Genomic DNA, 24373 nt, shown 5'->3' with positions numbered 1-24373 from the left:
AGTTGTTCTTTTAGATTCTTCATTAATTCCAGTGTGTTAATGAACTTTGCATTTGGTAGGTAGTAGAACTCAGGAAGAGCCAGACGAGGATGCATTGGGAGCTGATACACAGTCTAATCTGCTGAGCAGAAATTAGAAACCTTTTCCTCAAGTGTTTGAAATTTAGTTGGTGTGTGCGTGTTAACGAACAGATACATAAATAAATATATTTTCATCTCTGAAATCAGTCAGTAAAGGCAGAAGATGCCTTATAATGAAGGATTATGACCCTTACCCAGAGTTGCTTGTGGGACTTTGAGTGTCATCATGAGCTGCCCCTGTCCCCAATTCCCCTACCCTCTGAGGTGGCACCTGTCTAGAAGTCTGAGTTAGTCTTTTCCAGAGTTCCAGATTGGGGACTTAAGGGTACCCAGAGACACAAAAGAAATAGAGAAGTCCAGAATGTTTAAATAAGGTCACCACCAAATGCGATCATAGCTGAGGAGTCAGATATCATCAACCAGCGACTCCCTTGGTCCAAGTCCACAAGAGCCTTCTGGTCTTCTACCAGATCACCTCAATAAAGACTCTGTTGAAGACCTTGCAACCCGTGTCATGAAGGAATCCTCCCAACTCTGCACCTTCCAGACCAGGAGTTCAGGAAGTGCCACTATGAGGATGTAGCTGGGCCCAGGAGATGTCTTCAGACGTCTCTAGGAGTTTTCTGGACAGTGGCTGAAACCCAACATTCATACCAAGGAAGAGCAGATTGTGGAAATGCTGGTGCAGAGTAATTTCAAACAGTCCTACCTGAGGAGCTCAGAGCTTGGAGGCAGAGATGTCAGCTTGGGGTTGGGATTACCGGCTGAGTACTGCTGCTCCCTTCTGCTCAGCCTACATGTGAGAATTAACCAAAGGTTCTCTTTTTTGCAAGAATCAACTGCAGTCATGAGAAATATGAAGCTTGGTTTTGTTTGAGCTTACCTTTAACTAGTAGTAAGGACCAATCAAAGGATCATTCAGAACCCATATCTGGACCTCTTTTTGCTGAAGCAACTCTGTTTCTTGGACGGTGAATTCCAGAAGGAGTTCTCTGCTACCTTCTTAGACAGTTAGCCTGACACTATTTTTGCTCTGCTGAATGCCTCCTTTTCTTCACTTTGACATACTTTAATGCTTTTAATGTATCCAAAGAGGTAATTGCTTTAACTTTCAGAGTTCTTGATTCTTGCCTTGTTGGCATGAATGGGAGTTTCTGTTACCCCATCAGTAACATACTTGAAATATTAAAGATGTTTGGTTCGTAACAAAAATAAATAAATGAATAAACAAATAAATATTAAAAGAAAAAAGAAGTAGGATTATGGAATGATGTAGTCAAGATAGCCAGATATGTGAACCCATTTTCTATAATTCTTTGTGAAATCCTAATCCCTAAATCATAATGCATATATACACTATGAAGTGAGTTCATGTTCTTGTATACCAAGTTGATCTATAAGTTGGATAATTTTAGAAAAGATGACTTTGGGAGATGTATTTTGAAATTTTAGTGGAGTTTGTATTTGATAATTTTGTTTTTTTGGAAAGGAGAGTGCAATTTGGAGATACAGCAAAACTGAGAGAAATTAGCTAAATTTCTGGGCTCGTCTGTCATTTTAGGCTCCAGCAGGAGGAAATGGTGCTGAGAATGTTGCTCCTGACCAGGCAGCTAACCCACCAGCTGAGAATGCAGTGGTGGGGGAACACCCCGATGCCCAGGATGATCAGGCAGAAGAGGAGGAAGAGGAGAATGAGGAGGAAGATGACGCTGGTGGGGAGGATGCAGCAGATGCCAACAATGGGGCCCAGGGTAATGGCTGCCGGCCTCTCTTCTCCCTTCCTTCATGACCATGAGTCCATTCCCAGCTTGCCATGGGAGGATTAGGACTTTATAATTTAGTGGGCCTGCAGTTCTTTTTCTAATCTATTTTTACCTTATTTTGACAAACTTTCACATATAGATCTACACATTTTTTTCTATGAGGGGCACATTTTGTGTTTTAAGATACTGTTTTACATAGGACTTTTACAGGGTGGATAGGAAGAAATTACTGTAGGTTGCAATGGAGCTGTTTTTTTTTTTTTAAGGAATTTGCTAGATTTCCTTTTTCCTTTGCCATTTCTATTGAGTCAGTGCAACTTTATATCAAAGAAGAAATCTTGACGTGTACCCTGCAGGCCGGATGCCACCCAAAGAAAAAACCAATTCCTCATTTGCTAGCAGTGTAACTCCAGAATGCAAAGGAAGATCTGGGACTGAGCCCGCTAGTTAGCTAGCAGCAGCTCACCACCTCCTTTTTTTCTCCTCCCACCCCCAGGTTTTCCTGTCAGGTGCTGTACTATGTCTGGTATCTGAGTGTTTCCCCTGTGCCAGGCACTCAGACAGCAGGCCCCTGCCTTCATGGAATTTCTGATTTAGTGAAAGAGGAGGAATGCCCAAGTGAATGAATTTACCATTGTACACCATGTTGAATGTTGTTGAACAGGTTGCTCTGAGGATGTGACTGAAGAGAGAGCTATTTTAAGTAAGATTCCCTGGTTATCTCAGAGTAAGTGATATTTGAGCTGAGACCTGAGAAGAAGTGAGTTGTGTAATGGCAACAAGGGGCCTTTGCATGGAGAGGCGAGCAGATGTTCCAAGGCTCTGAGAAGACAGCCAGCTGCTCCCCTAGTGCCTGTATCATATCCTTCCCTTGGCCTGGTGCGGGTACTCCTTGCTGGTCTTCCTTTTATTCTTGTTCCACTGGATTTTTACCCACATGGGATCATAACTGCTGTCTGCCTTTAAAATCTTGCAGTGGTGTTTTCATTATTTTAAAGAACAAAACGAAGTCCAGGCTTCACATTCCTCTTAGGTGATCTGAGCTCTGCCTGCCCTTCACACTGTATTTCCCGTCATCTTCCTCCTCACCCAGAGAATTCTAGTCCCCTGGCTTCCTTCCTTTTCACAAATCCACCAGATTCATTTCTGATTCATTCCAGAGCTATTGAATTTTCTCTTTCATATAACCCTATTTATTTTCTTTCTAGCACTTACAGTGATTTAGAAGAATCACCTTATTTACTTTTGTTATATGTATTCTTATTGCCTAACAAGCAGATACTCAATATGGTAAAATTTTAGGTGTGGTTTAGCCTCTCAGCAGCAGCTTTGAAAACACCAAAGTAAAAGAATGCGTTCTTATTTCCTATAATTCAAGTTCTATCAGTAATCTCTAATTTACAATTACATTTCCAGATGACATGAACTGGAATGCTTTAGAATGGGACCGAGCTGCAGAAGAGCTAACATGGGAAAGAGTAAGACTTCTTTTTATCAAGTGTCCTAGTATTTTGATCCTGTAGTATATTTTAAAGTTGGACATATATTTAGACGTATACACTAATTATGTAGTTACACTTAGTGAAAACTTCAATAGAACTTTAATTTCTAGAGAAAACTAAATGATATGTTGTTTGTGGTGAAAATACTAAAAACATGATGATATAGGAATGATTCTTTTTCTGTCTTCTGGCTTTTAATACAAACCTTAGGCTCCATGTAGGGTATGTTTAACCTGAAATTATGAACTTTCAAAAAATGATTTAACAATTTAAATTGAGGTATTCTAATGTTTCAGTTGACAAAAAAATAGAGTTTTAGTCATGAAATCTTGACTGGCTCCATATCTAATGTAAAAATTAAGCACAAATAGAAATTTTCAACTTTATAATAATATGATTTGGAATAAAAGGAGACCCAAAATATAAAACCTCTATAAACAGAAGTTTTTACTCTCTGAAAATGATAGACTGTATTGGAAACTGGGTAAAGGACTATGTTTGAAGATACTGAAAGGAAAATGGTCCTTTTTCATAAATAGAATAAAAAAATCCTGTTGAATCTTGAATTAATATATATTATTATTTATTTTAGATGCTAGGACTTGATGGATCACTAGTTTTTCTAGTAAGTAAAGCTAATATATTTTTAATAAAGTTGTGGCTTATTTATCTGAGTGATTCGATATGATTTCAAATGTATAATATATACTGGCTTTTATAGTAAAGATCAGAATGTCTTTGATGTCAAAGGAAGTCTTTGTTTTGTATATTGAAAATATTGGCAGAGCCATAAAGGTTATATTATTTAAAAAATTAATTAGTAAGTACTTGATTTTTAGAAAGAAAACAGAACACAAAGTTAATGGTAGTTAAGAAGAACATGTTCTTTTTTAAGTTCCACCTTGCAATGTTTAATACCTGAACTAATGAAAACAGGACAGCTTTGAGCCATTCACTGTAAGAGCCTCAGGTGGTCATAGGTTTCCACTGTTTGCTGAACCCCCACCTAATCAGTAAAAAGTACAACTCAAAGGTGGGGGGCAATTCTTTAAAGAACCTGTTCTTCAAAGGAAAAATGCTGCTTTCAGATTCTGTAATACAAAACCACTTGTCATTTGGGATTTTAAATAGCTTTGGGTATCAAGATGATTTTGACTGCAGGTAGCATAAGCCCTGTTGACTGAAACAGTGGGAAGAGGCAGTCCAGAGGAAGGATGAGCTCAGGGGTGCTTGATCCAGAGACCCAACCATGTCATCAGAGACCCAAATAGTTTCTGTCTGTTTCCTCTGTTCTCTGTGGTGTTGTGTTGGCTTCCTCCTTGGGCTGGTTCCAAATGGGAGCCAAAATAAGAAGTTGAGGTTGATGGTGTGAGGATGTGAGGAATGTATTTGGTGGCACAGATTAGTGAGAATGGGATATTAGTGTGCTCCTACTCATGGTCTGATCAAGGTCAACATAGAAGGTGTTACTTGGCTACATACTCATTTATATCCACCTTGTCAGTCTCATGGATAAATGACAAGCAGTTGCTAAGGCAGTAGTATTGTCTCATATCCATTCTAATTATTGGAAAAAAATGTTCACAGGATGACTCTATTCATAATGAAAATTATTTTTAGTATCTACCCTTGCCACCTATTGTGATAGTTACTGGGAGATTCGTGGATTAATGAAATAAGGTCCCTGTTCCCAAAGATGCTTTATGATTTAGTGGAGAAAGATGAACATGTAAATAAGGAACTTTGGAGGTACTGGGTGACAAAAGTGGTAAGAGGTGTGCATAGGGTACAAGAGGCACAGAAAAAAAGGCTTGGTTAGGTCTGTCTGAAAGCAGGGGAATCTGTCAGCCAGGAATTTTTTAGTTTGAGGCACCACCTATGTTGGAGAGGACAGTTTGGGGGCCCTTGAGGTAGAAAAGCTGAAAACATTCAAGTGATAGGAGCCGGTGTGCAGTGATTAAGAAGGTAGCAAACATCTCTTGGGCAAACTAATCTCCTTTCTTGCCACTTGGATTTGTGGCAAACTGGGGCATGATCAGATTGATCTGTTTAAAAAGCAAATCTTACAGTGTTGACCCCTTGTGGAAGGACCGTTTAACCTGACAGTGGTGGGGAGATGGGCTTGGACATTTAGTGAGTGTCGGCATGGAGCATGACTAAGGTGTATGTGATGGGAGGGGTAGCAGGCATCTTGGAGGTGATAATGCAGCTGACAGTGAATCAGCAGCCATGGGAGAGTGAATATTCTGAGACATGAACAAAGAAAATCAGCATGCCACAGGGAGTGAGCAGGCCAGAGAAGCCATGAAAGAAGCACAGGGCAGCTTACATTGGTATGTTGTTCAAAATTAATGTGGTTTTCAGATTTTTCTCCTTTTGGAATTTTTCAGTGTCATTTAGTTAAAGTGAAACCTGGTAGTTACTTATGACAATCCATGTAGTTTGTGGTGGATTATTAATTTTTAAAGAGATGTTTATGGATTGGTTTCTTTGATTTTTTGCGACATGCAACATTATAAACTTGGAGTTTTATTAGGTTTAGTTTTGTGAGGTATCTAAAGAAAAATAAGATGCATATAATAATTTCTGGAATGAAATCTCAAAATTACAGAGTGAAAATTTTAGTCTAAGTGGAGTAGTCAGTTAAACATGTATAAAATAGGAATTGAATAGTTTATTAATGCTCTTTTCCTTTAGGAACATGTCTTCTGGGTGGTGTCTTTAAACACACTGTTCATTCTTGTTTTTGGTAAGTGGCATTCATGCTTTTATTCATGGTAGTATGGTAGGAGCTTCATTTTCTAGGAGCCTTATTGTAGGTTTTGTTTTTGTTTTTGTTTTTAAACATAGGACCATATGAAACATGTTCAGATGGTAATCTATTTAGGAAGGTGCGAGATATACAGATACTTTTTCTCCTGGGCAACATTGACCACAGTTACTACAACAGAGTTCTGTGCCTCTTGGGCATTCCCATCTCTTTTTACAGAAGCCAGTTTTAGACTGACTTGAGAATATGTAATATCTCACCTCTGAAATTAATATTGTGCTTATTGTCTGGGTGTTCTTCCTTATGGAAGATCTTGTTTTCATCTGTCAAAATGCTGACCAAGGCCTTACCAGAGACCCTGGCTTGGGAGCTGTCACCAGAGATGGAGAGAGGCTTGAGAGAACATAGTGATCAACCAACCCCCAAGTGTGAAACTCCCTTAGAACCAGACTCCAGTAAATGTGAAATCACTTGCAAACACTTTCACAGTCATAGTTAGAGGGTTCTGTCACAGTACACAGGAGCCCTTTCCACCGGGAATAATTAGAGAAGGGGAGGCTTGTGGAGACAGAGTTGACATACTTTTCTGCTTTGGGAAGATAAGAGAAACAGTCAAGTAAACCAAGGCCTTAGAATTTAATGCCTGCATTTCTTGAGGGAAAGAAGGTGGAATCTGACAATATCGGGCTATTGTTAGACTGTGCTGTGACTTGCATTTCATAATGAACTTTGGGCTACAAATCTCTCTAGCGGGGTGATCTTTGAGAATTTCCTTCCTTAGTGCATGTGAGTTACCCCTGAGTTCTGCTGAAGAGGAGGAATAAAAATTTTCTAAGATTCCTCCACTGAATTCCAAGTTATTTGCTCTGTTGAGCACTGTATTGTGACTCAGAAAATAGTCGTTTTAAACAAGAAGTCATGTGGTCAAAAGACACTGAATATGTTGATTTGAGGATGTGGCAAAAAATTAACTTCTGAATATTATCTATGAAAGAGCAAAAGAAGTTTATAGATACGTTGTTGAAACAATGTCTTGAAAAGGTCCATTGATTTTTAATTCTAGTAGATACTTTAGATGGTACAGATTAACAGGAAGTTCATTCTTGTTGCCCCTTGCATATGGGGGCAGAAACGTGTTAGCAGATTATTCTGCATATATTTTTCGTTATGTAAAATAATTGATATATAGACTGCGAAACTGTTTTGATTTTGACCAAGTTTTCTTTGAGAGAAAAAAAATAACTTACAGAATTTAGTCTTTGCTCTTGCAAGAAATACCTAATGTTAATGTCAGGAGGAACAAGTCACCTTTGAAACGTGAATTGTAGAAATAAGAACGTTCATTTACATAAAGCAAGTCTCATCTAAATAAATTTTTTTCTTACTGAACCTCCCAAGTATATACTACAAAAAAAATTTGTCTAATTAACTTAAATACATTATACTTGGGATATTTTGAAATGAAACAAGATGTTTTCCTCTTTTCAGGAGCATACTTTTCCTTTCAGGTGAACACAGTGGGATTAAGCACACGTTTTTTCCTCCTTAGGTCGCTCTACTGCAGTTTGTCACTGGCATATTTTGGACACTAGTGGTCATGTACTTTGCAAAATATGACTTTACAATGCTTTTGTCTCCCATAGAAGGGAGTGAGAAATTAACTTTAATTTCAGGATACATATCTAGTGGTTGCTGCCTAATGGAGTAGAAATTGTTGCAATCGGGGCTTCAGGTTATTTACATACATAGAGTTGAAACTTGAAAATTTGCCTTTCCCAGTGGCCTGAGTCATCCTCAGAGTCAAAGTAGGAAAAATTTTGCATATAGTTTTTTCTTACCCTTTAAAGTTTCTTGTGCTTTATAATACACATAATGTATTAGTGAAATAATTTGTGTGTATAATTTTTACATATATTTAAATATGTTGGGAATAACTGTTCAAAACTTTCTACCCATGGAATATTTGATCCAAAAGGTTTGGTGGCTAAATTCCTATAGAGTCACTGACTTTTGTCTTCATGATTGAGGTCCCCTTCCCCTTTCCCTAATAATCTATACTGTTAAATTATTTTTGCCATAAAGAAAGGATAATTAAATTTTATTATGAAGAACAAATTAAAATTTTATTGACATGGCAAGAAAGACTTGAGAACAAACTATGAAAATTCTTAATATGAAAATATTTATGTTTTCTTATTGAACTGTAATATCACACTTTACTAAATAATAGAACTTAATATTTCCTGATAATACACCATATGAAAAATTCTTAGATTGTTTTTGTTTGAATGAAGATCCATTAAAGCCAACACATTGACTGTTAAGTCTTAAATTCCTTTTGTTCTAGAATACTCTTCTCTTTGCTCCTCTCATCTGCCTCTACCCTGTGGTGCCATTGATTTGTTGGAGAGACTAGGTTAGCTATCTGCAGATGCCTCATGTTCTGTTTGTCCTGTTGCTTCCTGCTGATGCCCATGGGACAAAATTTCTACTGGTCTTGCTTTGGCCTATTAATATGACGTATCAGGAGGGAGATGATGCCTGGTTATCCACCTTTGTTGGTGGTACAGGTGGTGGTATCTTGAAGACTCTATTGTGAGGTTTCATTTTTCCCGTAACCTTAAGAAAATAATCTGCAGGGGGTTTGTTTTAGTATCATGAAAGTATCTAGTGTTACATCACCATTTCACCTAATGGCTTTATTACCCTTGATGATACTTGCCTGAAATAGTTTATTCTATTAGGCATTGCAAAATGGTGATTTTCAAATTCTGTCATTTTTTAACCTCTTGGCTGGTTTTTCTGTTAAGAAGAACTTGTTTTTATCAGCTAGAACTGTTTAATTAACCTGAACTTGTTTGTCCAGAAGCAGCAGGACAGATGTGCAGTTTTTTCTCTTCATAGTTTGCAGGTTAAGGAATTGATGCACTAACTACTTTCTTTGGTGATGAAAGTGTTTTCTGTTACATTGCTTTTCTCCATTTTGTGGTTTTTGTTTTTGGTTTCCCTTCTTTGAATATTATGAACTCACATATTTTTGTATGTATGCTGTGTGTTTCCATCAGTTTTAGTCATTATTCTTTTTGATGCTCATATCCTCTCTTTGGTCTGTGTTTGCCATACACCTATTAGATTTTGATAACTTTGTTGTTTTCTGGTTATAGAGAATGTCCCAGGCAGTACATTTTTGGCCCTGACTCTTGAGTTCTTCCATTTCTCCAAGAAGCTCTTGTTGTTCCTTTTAGTGGGGGTTGGTACTAGGAGTGTTCATTGTTTTGATTTTGAAATTTTCATTGAGTCTTTTTCTCCCCCTTTTAGCATTTTGCCCTTACCACATTGGTCATTTCTCCCTCGTTGGTTTGGGATTTGAAGAACACGTGAGTATAAATACTTTTAAAAACTTACTTATTAATTACCTCCAAATTTGATGTTTGTTGAGTAAGTAATAATGTTGTAAAGAGTTACTTCACTTCTCAGTCTGTCTTATGCAAAGGGAATAGTTGTCCAACATAGTCTCGTTCTTCTCTTTTAAACTAACAGTGGCTCAAGACACACAGTAGGTCATGTTGTGAGCTTAGGAAGATGTGCTCTGAATCCCATGATGAACTCACTGTCTTTTTCCAGTTGGGCGGGCCAGAGTCCTACTGCAGGGAAGTTTTCTTATAGGCTGATTTTTGACCGGTGCCATTAACTCCTATGCTCCCTTCTCTCCTGTTTCCCCAGCTGCCCCATAGTGAATTTAGAAATGTTACAGTATGTCAGTCGATTAAAAAAAGGTTTGGTCTGTCTTGGAATGATGGGCTGTAGTGTTTCCTAAAGAATTTGTTTTAATTTTGAAATTATATCATTGATTTTCACAGGTAGATAAGTGTTTGCATGGACAACAACTATTATGTTTTTGGAAGGGGCAACCCAGAAAGATTTAGTCTTTTTAGGGAAGAGCTGACATATCTGGAAGATTCTGTTCAATTTGTATATGTGAATCCTGAGATACCACATTCCAAAGTTTTATGTAAGGGAAAAGAGTCATGTGCTATTATTTAATACTGATTTTCCCTAGTTCTCTGAATTCTCACTAGTTGAATGTAGGAACGTGGAAGGTTCAGATAGATGCTTTGTTAAGTTTTGACTTCTCCAAACTTTGGCCGCTTCCAAGTGCAAACTCTTACACTTTGTAAGTTGAGAATGGAACAAATTTGGAGAGCAAGGGAAACGTAACAAAGTCACATCTAGGGTAGGAAATGGGGTGGCTAGGGCATCCCTGCCAGGAGCATTGTGTGGACAACATGCTGTTCCTGTCTGCACTCAGCCATTAGCAAGGCCACCTCAGAGTGGAGGAGAGTGCAGACTATTGTATTACAGCTTCTTATTTTTGTAAAATTTATTTCACTCTACTCTTACTTTGTCTACTTCAGTAAAATGTAATTCTTTAATTTTTCCTCACCCATTGGTAATAGGTAGCAGTCAGTGGGGGAGTCTGTCTGGCAGAGATGTCATCCAAAGGGATTTTACAGTTGTTTTCTAGTTATAGATTGCCTAGACGGTTCAGTTTTAGTCTGAGCAGGTTGTTTTGTGCATTGTTAAACTGGGGTGTAGGTCATGTGGTAAAATTAAACCTCTTCTTTGTTATTTCCAGGTCCAAGCATCTCATTTTGAAGGCCTAATCACAACCATAGTTGGTTATATACTTTTAGCAATAACGCTGATAATTTGTCATGTATCCTTTCGTGAACCAACTTGTGTGCTTGGTAATGTTATTCATATCAAAGGGAAGTTCCTGTTAAAAACAAAACTATTTCCCTTTTTCCTCTCCTCTAAGTAAAAGTTGTAGGTATTTGTAGTAAGGATGAGGGCAGACAAAATAGGAAAAAAGTCAGTTCTGTCTATCAAATAATATTAAGTGTTACCTAAATGATTACCTTTGTTGTAGTTTTCAATGCTCAGTTTTTCCTTGACTGGATGCTGTAGGGCTTGGCAACTCTTGTTAAATTTCATAGGTCTCGTCGCTTGCTAGGAGTCTGCTATATTGTTGTTAAGGTAATTCTTGTTTTAAAAGTTAAAACTGGATGATTTCTTCCCATTTGGGTGATATTGATGACCTGTATTTTTACTTAAGGTCTCTTTGTTAGTGGTCGTGGAAATTGGAGTGTTCCCTCTCATTTGCGGCTGGTGGCTGGATATCTGTTCCCTGGTGAGTTTATTATTCATTATCATACCTAATAAAGGCTTTAAAAAAGATCTTTAGGAATGATTTCTTTTTAAAGTGAAGTTAATATTTGATGATAATTTTTTTTTTCTGAGAATGTTATCATTGTGGAGTCTTAATTGTTGCTAATTTTTCTTGAGTACCTGTGTTTGAAGTTTTGTGCAAATTTCTGATGTCAGAATATTTTGACTGGAACCTTTCTAATAACCAGTGGAGAATTTTAAGTTTTACTATAATGCCAAGATGATGTAAAAAAGAGCAATCTGATAAGACTGTCTTTGTAGTAATTCAACCCTAACCATTTGTTTTGACTAATATACACAATCTTGATTATAGTCTTTAATGCCTGTCAGTGATCATCAGTTTTTGACTTTCCCAAAAATACTTCATATGTGGAAAAGCTGCCTGTAGTTCTAAGATGACATTTTCTTCCAAACCTTACTGTAATTTGTCAGGAATTACATACCTGTAACCAAGAAAAGAGGGTATTGTTAACCAAATCACAGTAGCAGTATTAGGAAAGTTCTTATTCGCCAATTGGTTTATCAATCTTGTTATATTTACATTTTTTTAAAGTGTTTGAAATAGTATCATATATTTCCGTGACACCATTAAATGGCATTAAGTGAACTGGAGTCCTAGAACATCATAACCTACATGCATATTTATTCACTTTCTGGAAGATAGAGATGTTAATTTGGCAAATGTAAGTGGTATAAATCTTTCTCACCTGTTTATTTTGATTCAGGAAATGTTTGATGCTACTCTGAAAGATCGAGAACTGAGCTTTCAGTCAGCTCCAGGTACCACCATGTTTCTGCATTGGCTTGTGGGAATGGTGTATGTGTTCTACTTCGCCTCCTTCATTCTGTTACTGAGAGAGGTAAGTCCTTCCTGTAGGAATGTGACCATGCGGTATATTTTGAAAGAAACATTTGTTTTAGCCACAAGTTATGCCTCAAAGGCTATGGTGATTTCCTAACTAAATCATTTTCTCTGTTATTTGTTCTAAGAGGGAACTACTGATAGATGAGCTTGGCTCAGTTGCTTTAAAATGTTTTCAGTCATTTGTCTCAAAACCTGACAAGTTTGAATATTTCTGTGTATAATTAGGTATGAGTATGAAAGATGAATAGACTGAGGGAAAAAAATAAAAGTACTTATTTTAGTTGGTATGTATTATCATCCTTTACTCAAATTCTCTGTGATGTGAGCCTGTCTTAGACTTCATTCAAGGAAATATAGTGCTGGAAATATGCAAAGGATATGGTGTTGCAGGATCAGGTATATAAAATGGTCTTGAAGCAGGCACTGTAAGTACAGAGTTACAGTGAGGTTCCTTTATGATTCTAGTTCACTTGTCAAGGGGGTACCTCTACTAATCCTATTTTTAGAACAAAGTCCTTAGTGATTGAAGGCAGTGAAAATGAGGTCAGTATTTGATGAGTGTATATCTCCTGCTGAGTCATTGTAGACCAATAGGAAGTATAAAATGGAGTAATTCTGATGAGTCTACTTGCTGCTGTGCATTCTTTCCCCAAATATTACTGCATTTGCTCACTGTGCATATGGTGGGATAATGGTGAGAAGCAGACAGGATGCTCTTTGATTTTACATCTGAGGAAGGACTGCAGCCATTGAACAAGTCAACTTACTCCTTTAAGAGCAGTGGTAGAGATGTGCAAGCCTGGAATGAGCAGGCCAACTACTCCCAGTGTGTGTGGCACACAAAAGCACAAAGCCTTAATGCTGTTCTTGGCGTTCTTTGCTCTTTCAGAGATTTGAAGAGTTTGGAAGGGGCCTGAGACTACAAGCTCTATTTGCAAATAGAAGACTTTTTTCTTTCTTTGAAAGAAGTGATTGAGACTAACCCAATATAGTGATTTTTAAAGTTGTAATTATTTGTGACCTCTAAATTACATTAAGTGATAACACACTTTATACTGAATGTTTTCATTTTATCAACGTGGTGGGTTTTTTTTAGACAGAATCATAGTATATGGGAGTAGATGGAACTTTACAGGTCATATAATATAATAACCTCATTTGGAAGAAGGAAAAATCAAGTTGGGGCAAATGAAGTGCTCTGCACAGGGTAACTCAGTGAGTTTGGACCACCCAGGACTAATATCCAGAATCATCCATTACCCCATCACCCACAACCTCTTGGGTTGATGATTCCCACTGAAAGGGGAAAAAAAAGTTGATAGTAAAATGAAGATAATGGGAAACTGTAGTGTTTCTTAATTAACATAATTTCTCTTAGGAAGTGTAAGACTGAAGTTAGATTTTTCTCTTTGGGACATTTATAAATTGCAACCTAATCCTTTCACCAGATGATAAATACAGTAACAGTTTATTAAAAAATACTTGATTTTCGTCTTGGAAATCTAGATTTCTTGACAAATTGTACTTAATAAATTTTTTTTCATTGAATGATTAAAAACATCAAACAGGATAGTTTTCATAAAAATTCTGATTTAGGAATTTCTTTTCCCAGAAAAGCCATATGCAGTTTTGGGGGTCCATTTTATTAAGATGGCAAAATAATTTTAAGAGGTTATTTTTCTGTTCATGTTTTAGCTCATTTGCAGAGCCTGAAGACAGGTGGGTACTTAAAGTGTTTAAATATATTTGCAGGTACTTCGACCTGGTGTTTTGTGGTTTCTAAGGAATTTGAATGATCCAGATTTTAATCCAGTACAAGAAATGATCCACTTGCCTATTTATAGGCATCTCCGAAGATTTATTTTGTCAGTGGTAAGAATACCTTTTTACTGCTTTTGAAGTAAAGTGTGCTAGCTAATCCAACTTGATTTACCATTATGACCTTAGTTTAGGCGTTCTAATTATTCTCCATTTATCATTCATTCTTAATGTCCCTGCCTCTTCCTGCACACTCTACATGATGATGTCTGGGGACTGATAGAATAGATTGAATAACTTATGTTTATCTAAGCCTGTGTTACTTGGTTAAGTAGGTGTTTCATTGGTTACGTCTACTAAAACAAAAATGCCTTCTAGTTCTTCAGTCGTATACTTGATTGCCAACTTAGAGGTTTCTGGTTTATATTTAATTTGCATTAAAGGAATAGATACTCATTAACTTCTTTTAAGTTAAACTCTCAACAGAAGCATCTCAAACTTTCTTCCCCACCTGGAAGAGAAATTACCTAGTTAAAGTTTTTCTAAAATAAAATTCCAAAAGCAATATTGTGCCCTTTGGAAATTTTTGTAGCTGATAATAAGGATTATGTCTTATAATGGTCACAGGTGACTTACTAAGTCGCATACAATTCTTATCCTTCATTATGAGTTTCTGACTTTCTCATCACATACCATGCAGTGATTATCCTTTGTGGCTCCAGCCCTGGTGTCCTAGAGAGAGAGAGGAGCAGCTGTCCCAGGAACACGTTATTTACCCAGAGTGACCCAAGCATAATGTGTTGTGTCAGGTGGTGTAGACTTGGACTACATCTTGTTTGAGTATATTCAGAAGTCGGCATGTCTCTCCCTGGAATGATTGACAGTGCAGTTGGAAATGGTCCTGCCCTTCCTCTTCCTGCAGATTGTCTTTGGCTCCATTGTCCTCCTGATGCTTTGGCTTCCTATACGTATCATTAAGAGTCTGCTGCCTCATTTTCTTCCATACAATGTCATGCTCTATAGGTAAGTTTGAAAATCAGAAGCTTTACTAATTTAACTTTGTTATGGATTTGATATTCAGAGTATGTACAGTTAAAATTCATTTCTTATACGTACTGGTTATCATTTGATAGCTAAATTTTGCCATGTTCTAGGTCACATAAATATTAATTTAGCAGTTATATTTTCCAAAGGAAGACAGACTTTATTTTCCTGCCAAAGAAGTGTGCCTTTATTTAGCATTGAAATGTTTACCGTACCTAATCAGACTATGTTAGTAGCATATGTTTATATGAAAAGCACATCAGAAGGAATGTGGCCATAGCTGTACATTTAATTATGAATTAAAAACAGGATATAAGGCTTATAAATGGAAAATCTTTTTTATTTAAAAGCAAAAGTACCTGAAAACTAGTCTCCACCACTCCTCCTTTTTTCCCTTTTTCAGTCACTTGTACTATTCCTCAATCATCTACACCAAAACTCTGCCAGGCAAATTGGATTTCTTCCTCATATTTTGTTCTGATTAGTCTTTAAATCTTATTAATTCCAGTTCTTTAAGATCTCTTATCTAATCCAACTTGATTTAACATTTATGACCTTAGTTTAGGCGTTTTAATTATTCTCCATTTATCATTCATTCTTAATGTCCCTGCCTCTTCCTGCACACTCTACGTGATGATGTCTGGGTTAATTAGAGTAACAAACAAGGCTTGGAATAATCTCATGCTGCCTTTCCAGCATCTTGTCTCAGCATTGTCTGACTTGAATTCTACTCTCTAGACATGCTCAAACCCCATCAAATCTCAAATCTGCCCATAAACACCAGGCTGTTGCTTGTCTTTCTCTCTCTTGTTTGGAATGGCCTTCTTCCCCATGTTTGTTATCTGTCTTTCCTCAAATTCCAAATCAAGGTTTTAGTCTCTGAGCCTTTGCCTAACCATAGAGTAAAATCACCATCTCTGTATGTATGTGGGTCTGGTCATAGTGAGGGCCAGAGAGCCCAGGTTCTGGCTTTATATGTTGGGATACACCCATTTTGGTAGTCAGCTACACCTAGAAGTGTAGCTAGGTTTTTGTGCTGTATACAGTATTTAGTCCATTCTTACATACAAAATTGAGGGCCCTGTATATGCCAGATACTTTTCTATGAACTAGAGAGAGAGGCCATTGTACAAAATAGAGTCCAGAAAAATCTCTGCCCTTGTAGAGTATACATATCAGGGGGGAGACAGAAATAAGATAGATAAAATATGTGATGTGGCAGAGAGTCACAAGTACTGTGGGGAAAATGAAGTAAAGAAAGGGGATAGAGAGTGGCCAGGATGGTGTTGTCATTTAGAAGTGACTGGTGAGGATCTGGGGAGGTGATGGTTGAGGAATGCCCTGAAGGAGGTGATGAAGGAATGGGCTTTGGGGATCCCTGAAGGCAATATTCTTGCAGGTAGTCGAGCAGTACAGTGGCATCAAGTCTGTTTGAAGAGCAACAGGGAGGCCAGTTTGGCTGCAGTACACAAAGGAAAGCAAAGTAGTTGACCATGAGGTCGAAGAGGTCTTAGAAAGCCAGATTCCAGAGAGCCTCATAATGCCACTGCAAGCACCTTGACTTTAACTTGAGTGGTTTGAGAAGTTCTTGGAAGGGTTTGAGCAGAGGAGTGATCCTACGTAGATGTAATGAGGAGCACTCTGGCTGCTGGCATCAGGGTGGCCAGTGCAGAAACAGGAAACCAGCTGGGAGGCTAATGCAATGGTCCTGGTGAGAGGTGAGCTTGGCTGAGATGAAGGAAGTAACAGTGGAGGTAGGAAGTGGTTGGAATTGGGATATTGTTAGAGTACAGCCAACAGAATTCTCTGGCTGTTTGAGTGTGGGGTGAAAAGCATGCCGTCAGTGATTTAAGTTTCTGTCTATAGCATCTGGAAGGATGGAGCTGCCATTTGTGGAGGTGAGGAAGTCTGTGGAGGAGCAGGATAAATGGGAAAGTGGAACTCTGATATTGAACATGATCAGGTTAAGATATCTAAATGACTGCATGAAATTTTGAGTTGGCCCTTTGGATAGGTAAGTTAGGAGTTGGAGAAGGTGTCTGAGTACTACCTAGAAATTTACAGACAGGTAATATTTTAAGCCATTCAAGGTTGCATTCATCCATAGAGCACCTGGAGGTGAGAGGAGAAGGGACAGAGCATGGGGCCTTTCACTGTTGCAGGTTGGGTAGATGAAGCGGAGCCAGTGGGTCTTGGGAAGTCATTTGAGGAGAAAGTGTTTTGCAGAGCAAGTAGTGACCAGTTGTGTAATATCTAGACCTGACCATCGGATTGAACAGAATGAAGTTTACTAGCGACCCCTTGTCAGGAACAGTTTTGGTGCAGTTTGAGGGAGAGGCCTTGCTGGCTTCAAAAGAGAATGGAGGTGAGGTGATACAGACAGTGAGTTTATTCGCTGTCATCCCATTAAATTTTTAATATGATACAGTTATAATGGAAAATGGAATTCACATCGTAAATTATGGCTCTTTGTAATTGTCTTAGTGATGCTCCTGTGAGTGAACTGTCCCTGGAGCTGCTTCTGCTTCAGGTTGTCTTGCCAGCCTTACTTGAACAAGGACACACTCGGCAGTGGCTGAAGGGGCTTGTGCGAGCGTGGACTGTCACTGCTGGATACTTGCTGTAAGTACAGGCAGGTGACCCATAGGCATGTCATTTATGTCGGTTTCATAACCTTTCTGACAAGTAAGTTCCATGTCCCACTTAGGAAATACTAGTTTTAATAGAAGATGATGTAGTGATATCTGCAAGTGTATATGATGCTTATTTCCAAAAATTTTACATTTTTCTTTTTCTAATTGTTGTCCATCATTTTATGGAGAAAATATGTGTGTTTTTACCCTCTTACACAGGCTTGCTGCTGCCTCAGGTTCTTTTGTTCCGTTTCACAGGGTAAAAATAAGGTGTTTTTTTTTAGTGCATTAAAAGCAAACCCACTTATCCTTATTTTTGGAGTCTTAACTTGGTAAATGAGCTCTTCTCAGATTTGGTTTCTCATTCAGTCAGCATGTTGCATTTTTTTTGTATGTATATATATTTTACGTATTTATTTAAAAGCCAAATCTTTGTACTTTAAACTTTTTTTTTTAATGTGTGGCATCTTATAGATACTTTAATATGAAATAATGCATTTGGTTGCATTTGATTAATCTCTAAGTGACCCATGCCCCCCTCAGCTGCCTCCTTTTTGCCTTAGCTGGTTTGTGGCTTGGAGGTTGTAGTTGAGCTACATGTCACAGGAGACAGCGTAGCCACATATAGAAAAGAAAAGAAGGTTTTTTTCCCTGAAGATCTCATTGAGTATCTTGTACATTGTACCTTTTTTTTTTTTTCAGTTACTGATTTCTTCTTAGGTAATTAGCTGAAGAAAACATAAAGTAGATTGAATATATGGAGTATTCTGTATGTTAACTAACATTACTTTTGGAAAGGTTCCATTTAAAGCCAGCACCAACATTTACACCAGAAGAGGAAATACTGCTGTGTATAGATTCTCTGCACTTTTTCTACCCTATGTAATAAGTATTGAGAAAGTAAATTTCATGTCTGTCATTTTTATTCTAGTCTGAAGTGAGAATTTTCACTTATATAATTTTTACACAGGGATCTTCATTCCTATTTATTGGGAGACCAGGAAGAAAACGAGAACAGTGCAAACCAACAAGTTAACAATAACCAGCATGCTCGGAATAACAATGCTATTCCTGTGGTGGGGGAAGGCCTGCATGCAGCCCACCAAGCCATTCTCCAGCAGGGAGGGCCTGTTGGCTTCCAGCCCTACCGCCGACCTTTAAATTTTCCACTCAGGGTAGGTACTATACAGACTAAACCAGAAGTCGAGGTTTTTCAAATCTCTCAAGAAATTTTGGTGCCTTTGTTGGGGTAGCATGCAATTCTCCTCGCAGGCGTGTCTTACAGTCTCCTGACAAGGACACCAGTGTTAGTCCTCTCCCTGTGCAGCATAGTAAATATAAATATCAGATAGGTTTGTCTCATTTTAGAAATGTGGCTAGTGTTGGGACTCCATGTGCTGTTGCTCCCTGCTGTTTGAAAGGAACAATATAAAGGACCTAGAGCAAATAAGAAATTAACATTATTGATACATTTCAACTCTGTGTCCTGTGTCAGGACTTGGAATGGGCATTTTAATGTTTTTCTCCGATTTAATTCTCATCCAATACTGCAAACTGTGAGTAGTAGTAGTAATCTCATGTTTGCATCTGATGAAAGTGAAGACCAGATTGGTTAAGGAAGTGCCTGTCCCAGTGAGACTTTGCCCCCAGACTCCACCAAAACTGTTCCTGACAGGGTTTGCTAGTGACTTTTATGTTGTTTAATCTGGTAATCAGGTCTTGGCCCTCATCTCAACTGCTGTATTAGTAGCATGTTACACAACTGGCCACTCCTTGCTGTGCAGAAGTCTTTTGAAAGGTGTCCCAGGAACTTTATGGAGGAGGTGATACCTTTAAGTCTTTCAAGTAGGAAGCCAGAAAGAACAAAATGGAAAGTGGAAAGGGCATTCCAGGCTGTTCTAGGATGGAGGCAGGTTAGACATGGTAGGTTTGTAACTGTTGGGAATTGAATGTACCTATAGGATGGGATGGGGTTTTTTGATTTAAAAAAAAAAAGGAATATTTTTAGTTTTACTCAATAGTGAGGGAAAATTTACAGCAAGCAAGAGAAGATGGGAGGAGCTGTGAGAGAGGAGGGGAAGCTGTGAGAGAGAGGCTCTTGGATGGGCAGTGGTCCTTTTGGCCCAGGTCAGAGAGGGAGCTCCTCGGGGGTTCCTCACGCTGTGACAACTCATGGAGCCTCAGACGCTCCTCTGCCCTTGGCGATCAGAAGGCAGTTAGCAGGTACCGCCTCTGCCCAGGGCAGCTGCTTCCCTCTCTCAGCACCTTCCCTTTCTATCTGCACTTCTCAGTTCAGGAGTCACCAACTGTTTACACATAAACAGTTCACATGTAAACTTAATTAAAAATCCAGTTTTTAAAGATGTGGTGTGATAGATGTGTTAATTACCTTGAAGGGGGGAATCCCTTCATGGTGTCCAGGTATATCAAATCACATTGTACACTCTGATAGACTGCAGTGTCAGTCATACCTCAATAAACCTGGAAAAGGAAAAAAAAGAGTCCATTTCTTATAGGTAGTATGCATACACACAAAATAAATACAATTTGAAACTGCGTTACTCATTCACTGACCACCTCATGTCCAGCGCTCATCGCCCACAAGTGCTAGTGGCTCTTGTGTCTGTGATGCTGGGGTAGATAGCAACATTGTCAGAGAAAGTTCTAATAGAGACAAGAAGCTTTCCTTTCATGAAAAGTTGGTTTTGAAAATTTGATGAAGTATTCTTGGTTTTAATTAACAGTGAAGGAAAATTTTAATTTAAGCTGATTGTTTTTATGCTTTCCTGTAAAAAAATGTACTTGTTACTTGCTGATATATCTGTTCATAATGAAAATGAACACTTAATTTCTTTTGGCCTAAATTAATTACAGGTAATTTTATGAAAAATAAAAGTTTTCTTTTTATATGAAATGTAGGGAAACCTGGAAATGCAAATATAGGCAATTTCTTCTTACTGAGAGAAATGTGTTGATTCTTTGAGAGGTATAAAAATGTTGAACACATCAACCATTTATGCACTCTTCATGTTTTGCCTTACAGATATTTTTGTTGATTGTCTTCATGTGTATAACTTTATTGATTGCCAGCCTCATATGCCTTACTCTACCAGGTATGAGCTTATCCTAGTTCTCTGCTAATGACATTATGAAAAGATGCTTTGTTTTAAAAGGGCATATCTTGGTCAGATGTATCGTTCATAAAATATAAGTGTAAAATAGTTTTCCCCTTATTTTTGATTGGCTGAATATTGATCTGTTTAGGGCTCTTCATCTCATGGGACTTATTTGTATTGGAGCAGAGGGGCACAAAGTCAAGATAGAATTTTTAACACATTTTTGGAATTACAGTACTTGTGGTCACTCAGTATTCATGAACACTGTCTTATTACAGTATGGGTTTTCAAAAGTCATTTCTGTGGCTTCAGTCAGTTTTTCAAGCCAACCATTTGATGTTAATTATTTGTCCTCATTATGTAATTATTTTTCCTGTTCAGTGCCTGTTGTTGCTAGAGAGAGACCTTTATGAAGGCAGACTGATTCCCTTTATCATCTGGTATTCACACATACTAATATTTAAATTTCAGCTAAACAGTGTTTCTTCATCTAAAATGTAAGAAAGAAGCTCTGCATGATACAGTAGTTTGTCTTCTTCTGCAGAGGTCAGGGGTAACTGGGGGTAGAGTCCAAAACCAGTGACTCTGGGGGGCAGCAACAGCTTGCTGCCCCTGTCCCCCACCTCCCCAGCCCAGGTTGTGCTTAGTGCCAGCCAGAAAATTCTAAATCATGCTGGTATGTATTAGCCATTTAAATGATCATTAAGTGGAAGATAAATTTCAGCTTTTACCAACCATACTAATGTATACTGTGTTAGTATCTTGATTATCGAACCAAGTATAATTTTATAAATCAAATTTCTGTTGAATTTGTTTTCCCATGAGTTTTCTCATGAGGGCTAAGGCTGTGAAGGAACAAGCAGGAAATTTAATTTCAAGTGAGGTTTCTAAAAAAATTTAAAAAATTTTCAAATCTGTAGAAGTTGTGATTTGCCTTAAATTGGTAAAAAAAAAAATTTAAATCAAAAATTTTTACTGATTCTGCATAATGATTTCTGACCTCTAGGACTTTGCTCTAATGCTCACTGTTCCTCATGTTACAGCTGCCGAAATGATAAAAGTCAAATTAACCATTGGGTACAATGTAGTAAGCATAATGCTGAGAATACCTAGTTTTTGAACTTAAGGCAGTTTTGTGTTTATGGTTTTTATGTTCCATTTTCACGTTTTTATCAGAGATATTAAGAAAGTTAAAAGAAGGAATCCTAGTTTTAGTAGCTGAGTTTGGCACTAAAAGTACCTTAATTACATTGAAAATTGTTAACAAATATTTCCCTTTAATTCCATCCACCATCTAGAGGAAATGCATTTATGTTTAATCACAGCAGTCATTGGTATTATAGTGCACATTTAAGGCAGTGAGGATGCTGTTTTCCTTGACCAGGTTCCATTCCTGTAGCCACAGTTTAATTGATACTAAGTTACTACAAAGTAGAAACTAACCCTGTCCTTTCAGAAGTACTTTTGATTAGAAGTATATAAAGTATGGTCATTAAATTTTTAAAAACTAACCAACCAAACAATAACAGCAACAAAACACCTTGGACTAGAAATATATGTAGAGAATACTAAACATTTCTACAGAGCAATCAGTGATGATTTTTATAGCTTCAGGTGAATATGCACCAAATGTGTTTATTTTATGTAATATTTACATGTATTTATCTTTAAAAAGAGCTACCTTCACACCTAAGCTATTTTATGAGGTTGCAAAGAAACCTGTGATTATCAGCATGTTATGGCTTGAAAGGCTTGCCTGTTGAGTTGGTTTAGTTTGATTGGAGGCTGTGTGATTCAGTGATCAAGAGCATGAGCTTTGTTCATTTCAACCTCCACCTTTGTGTGACCTTGGTTGGGCAAAGTTCTATTGGTGAGCCTTGGTTTCTTAATCTCTGAGATGGTAATGGCTGTGCTGGGGGTTGTTGGAAGAATTAATTAGATTATGTATAGAAGATACTCAGCATAGCCAATAGCTCCTTTTAGGTTTTCAAAAATGACAGTATATTGTGTTAAGGAGAAATCAATCCATAAAAAATACACTGGAAATTTGGGTCTTGATGTTCTCTTCTCTCTAGCCTTATTAAGAAGTAGCCATATAAAGAAAGTTATTTAAATGATCTTGCCTGAGAGTTAGATTTTTGTGGACATATTGTAGAATTTATTTGTAATCTGTGAGAGGCAGTCCCTTAGATAGCTCTCAAATCTATTTTCCTAAGTTTCCTAAGATGTAAGTATATTTAGATCTTACTTTTCCCCCAGAAAATTAATATGGTGTCCTTTGATTATTGTGCTTTAAAATGTTATTGTGCCCACTTCCTATCAAAGTAAGCTTAGTTTTCTGTCTTGAACAAACCAATTGAAAGTTACTCTGAATTATTTGTAATATTCCTAAATATTAAAAGTAGTCACAGCACAAGTAATAGAAAATAAGCTCTCCACTTTTTGTCCTTTATGTGCATAATAATTTCATTTGGTGATAAAAACAATGAAAACAACCTCCTCAAGGCTTTTCATTTCTGAAAGAACAAGTAACTGGCATAGCTGGTCAGAGTGTGTATCATGGGAGAGCTTATCCCCAGTGACGTACTTACTGTGTTGGTTGTGTCTTAATCAGATAATTGCATTCCTTAGAGTTTTGGTGGAGGGGGCAGATGGAGGTTATTTAGAATGAAGACACTGATGTATTAAGATGTGATGGCTTTTTACTAATCACTTAAAATGATTGAAATGGTTGAATATACTATTAGAACAACATGAACATCAAGATAACAGTTCTCTTTATATAGTCACATGTCTCATTTATCAGCCTTTCTATTTTCAGTATTTGCTGGCCGTTGGTTAATGTCATTTTGGACGGGGACTGCCAAAATACATGAGCTCTATACAGCTGCTTGTGGTCTTTATGTTTGCTGGCTGACCATAAGGGCAGTGACAGTGCTGGTGGCGTGGATGCCGCAGGGACGTAGAGTGATCTTCCAGAAGGTTAAAGAGTGGTCCCTCATGGTAGGTTTTTCTAATAATGACTAATCTTCTCTTGACAGTAGTAGGTATTTTTCTAGTAATTTCTTTAAATCTTATCTAAATTCTAGAACTGTGCTAATAGAGTAGCCATGTGGCTAATGGCTACCTTATTTAACAAGACAGATACAGGATATTCCTATCATGATATTAAGTTCTCTTGGACTTCACTGTTCTAGAGGGAGCCAATTTGTTCAGCATGATTAATTACCTTAACTAAGGTTATGCGGAGCCCTTCTCTATACCAGTCTACCTCAGAGGTCACGGGTCGGCTTGTGGGTTGGTCACCATTGGATCAGAGGCCTGGGACATTCAGTAGCTTTTCTTGAACAAACAAAAGCCTACTCCTGAGGATGGGGTTGGGAAAAACCACATAGCTACCTGGTTAATATATGTAATAAAATGAATTTTCTATAATTTTATAGCAACATTGGTTAGTAATTTCACATTTTCATTACAGCTTGAGATTTTATAATTATACATTCAAATCTCAAACGTAAAGTAAAGCATGTAAGATGTTTATGGTAATATATTCGTCTGTTAGGCATCATAGTAGAGAAGAAACATAAACTTTCAGATGGAAGAAAGAGTTTGG

General features: G+C 37.6%; 1 protein-coding gene across 2 annotated transcripts in view; it reads left to right on the top strand.

Annotated features, from left to right (window-relative positions):
• The window catches only part of MARCHF6 (membrane associated ring-CH-type finger 6), a 65621-nt gene that overhangs the window by 27842 nt on the left and 13406 nt on the right, over positions 1-24373 (top strand). The window contains exons 7-21 of one of the 2 annotated variants that reach the window (XM_073237834.1): positions 1642-1831; positions 3260-3321; positions 3938-3970; positions 6043-6094; positions 9434-9492; positions 10752-10832; positions 11084-11152; positions 11232-11306; positions 12070-12204; positions 13962-14081; positions 14890-14990; positions 17496-17633; positions 18615-18819; positions 20688-20757; positions 23567-23763. In XM_073237834.1, the coding sequence (XP_073093935.1) occupies positions 1642-1831; positions 3260-3321; positions 3938-3970; positions 6043-6094; positions 9434-9492; positions 10752-10832; positions 11084-11152; positions 11232-11306; positions 12070-12204; positions 13962-14081; positions 14890-14990; positions 17496-17633; positions 18615-18819; positions 20688-20757; positions 23567-23763 (1587 nt within the window). The remainder of the gene's footprint in view (positions 1-1641; positions 1832-3259; positions 3322-3937; positions 3971-6042; positions 6095-9433; positions 9493-10751; positions 10833-11083; positions 11153-11231; positions 11307-12069; positions 12205-13961; positions 14082-14889; positions 14991-17495; positions 17634-18614; positions 18820-20687; positions 20758-23566; positions 23764-24373) is intronic. The other variant, XM_037025021.2, reaches the window with a different exon arrangement.

The sequence above is a fragment of the Manis javanica genome, chromosome 1 (assembly GCF_040802235.1).
Source record: "Manis javanica isolate MJ-LG chromosome 1, MJ_LKY, whole genome shotgun sequence".
Lineage (NCBI taxonomy): Eukaryota > Metazoa > Chordata > Mammalia > Pholidota > Manidae > Manis > Manis javanica.
Note: the sequence above shows the minus strand (reverse complement) of the source record. Positions and strands in the feature narration are given on the sequence as shown.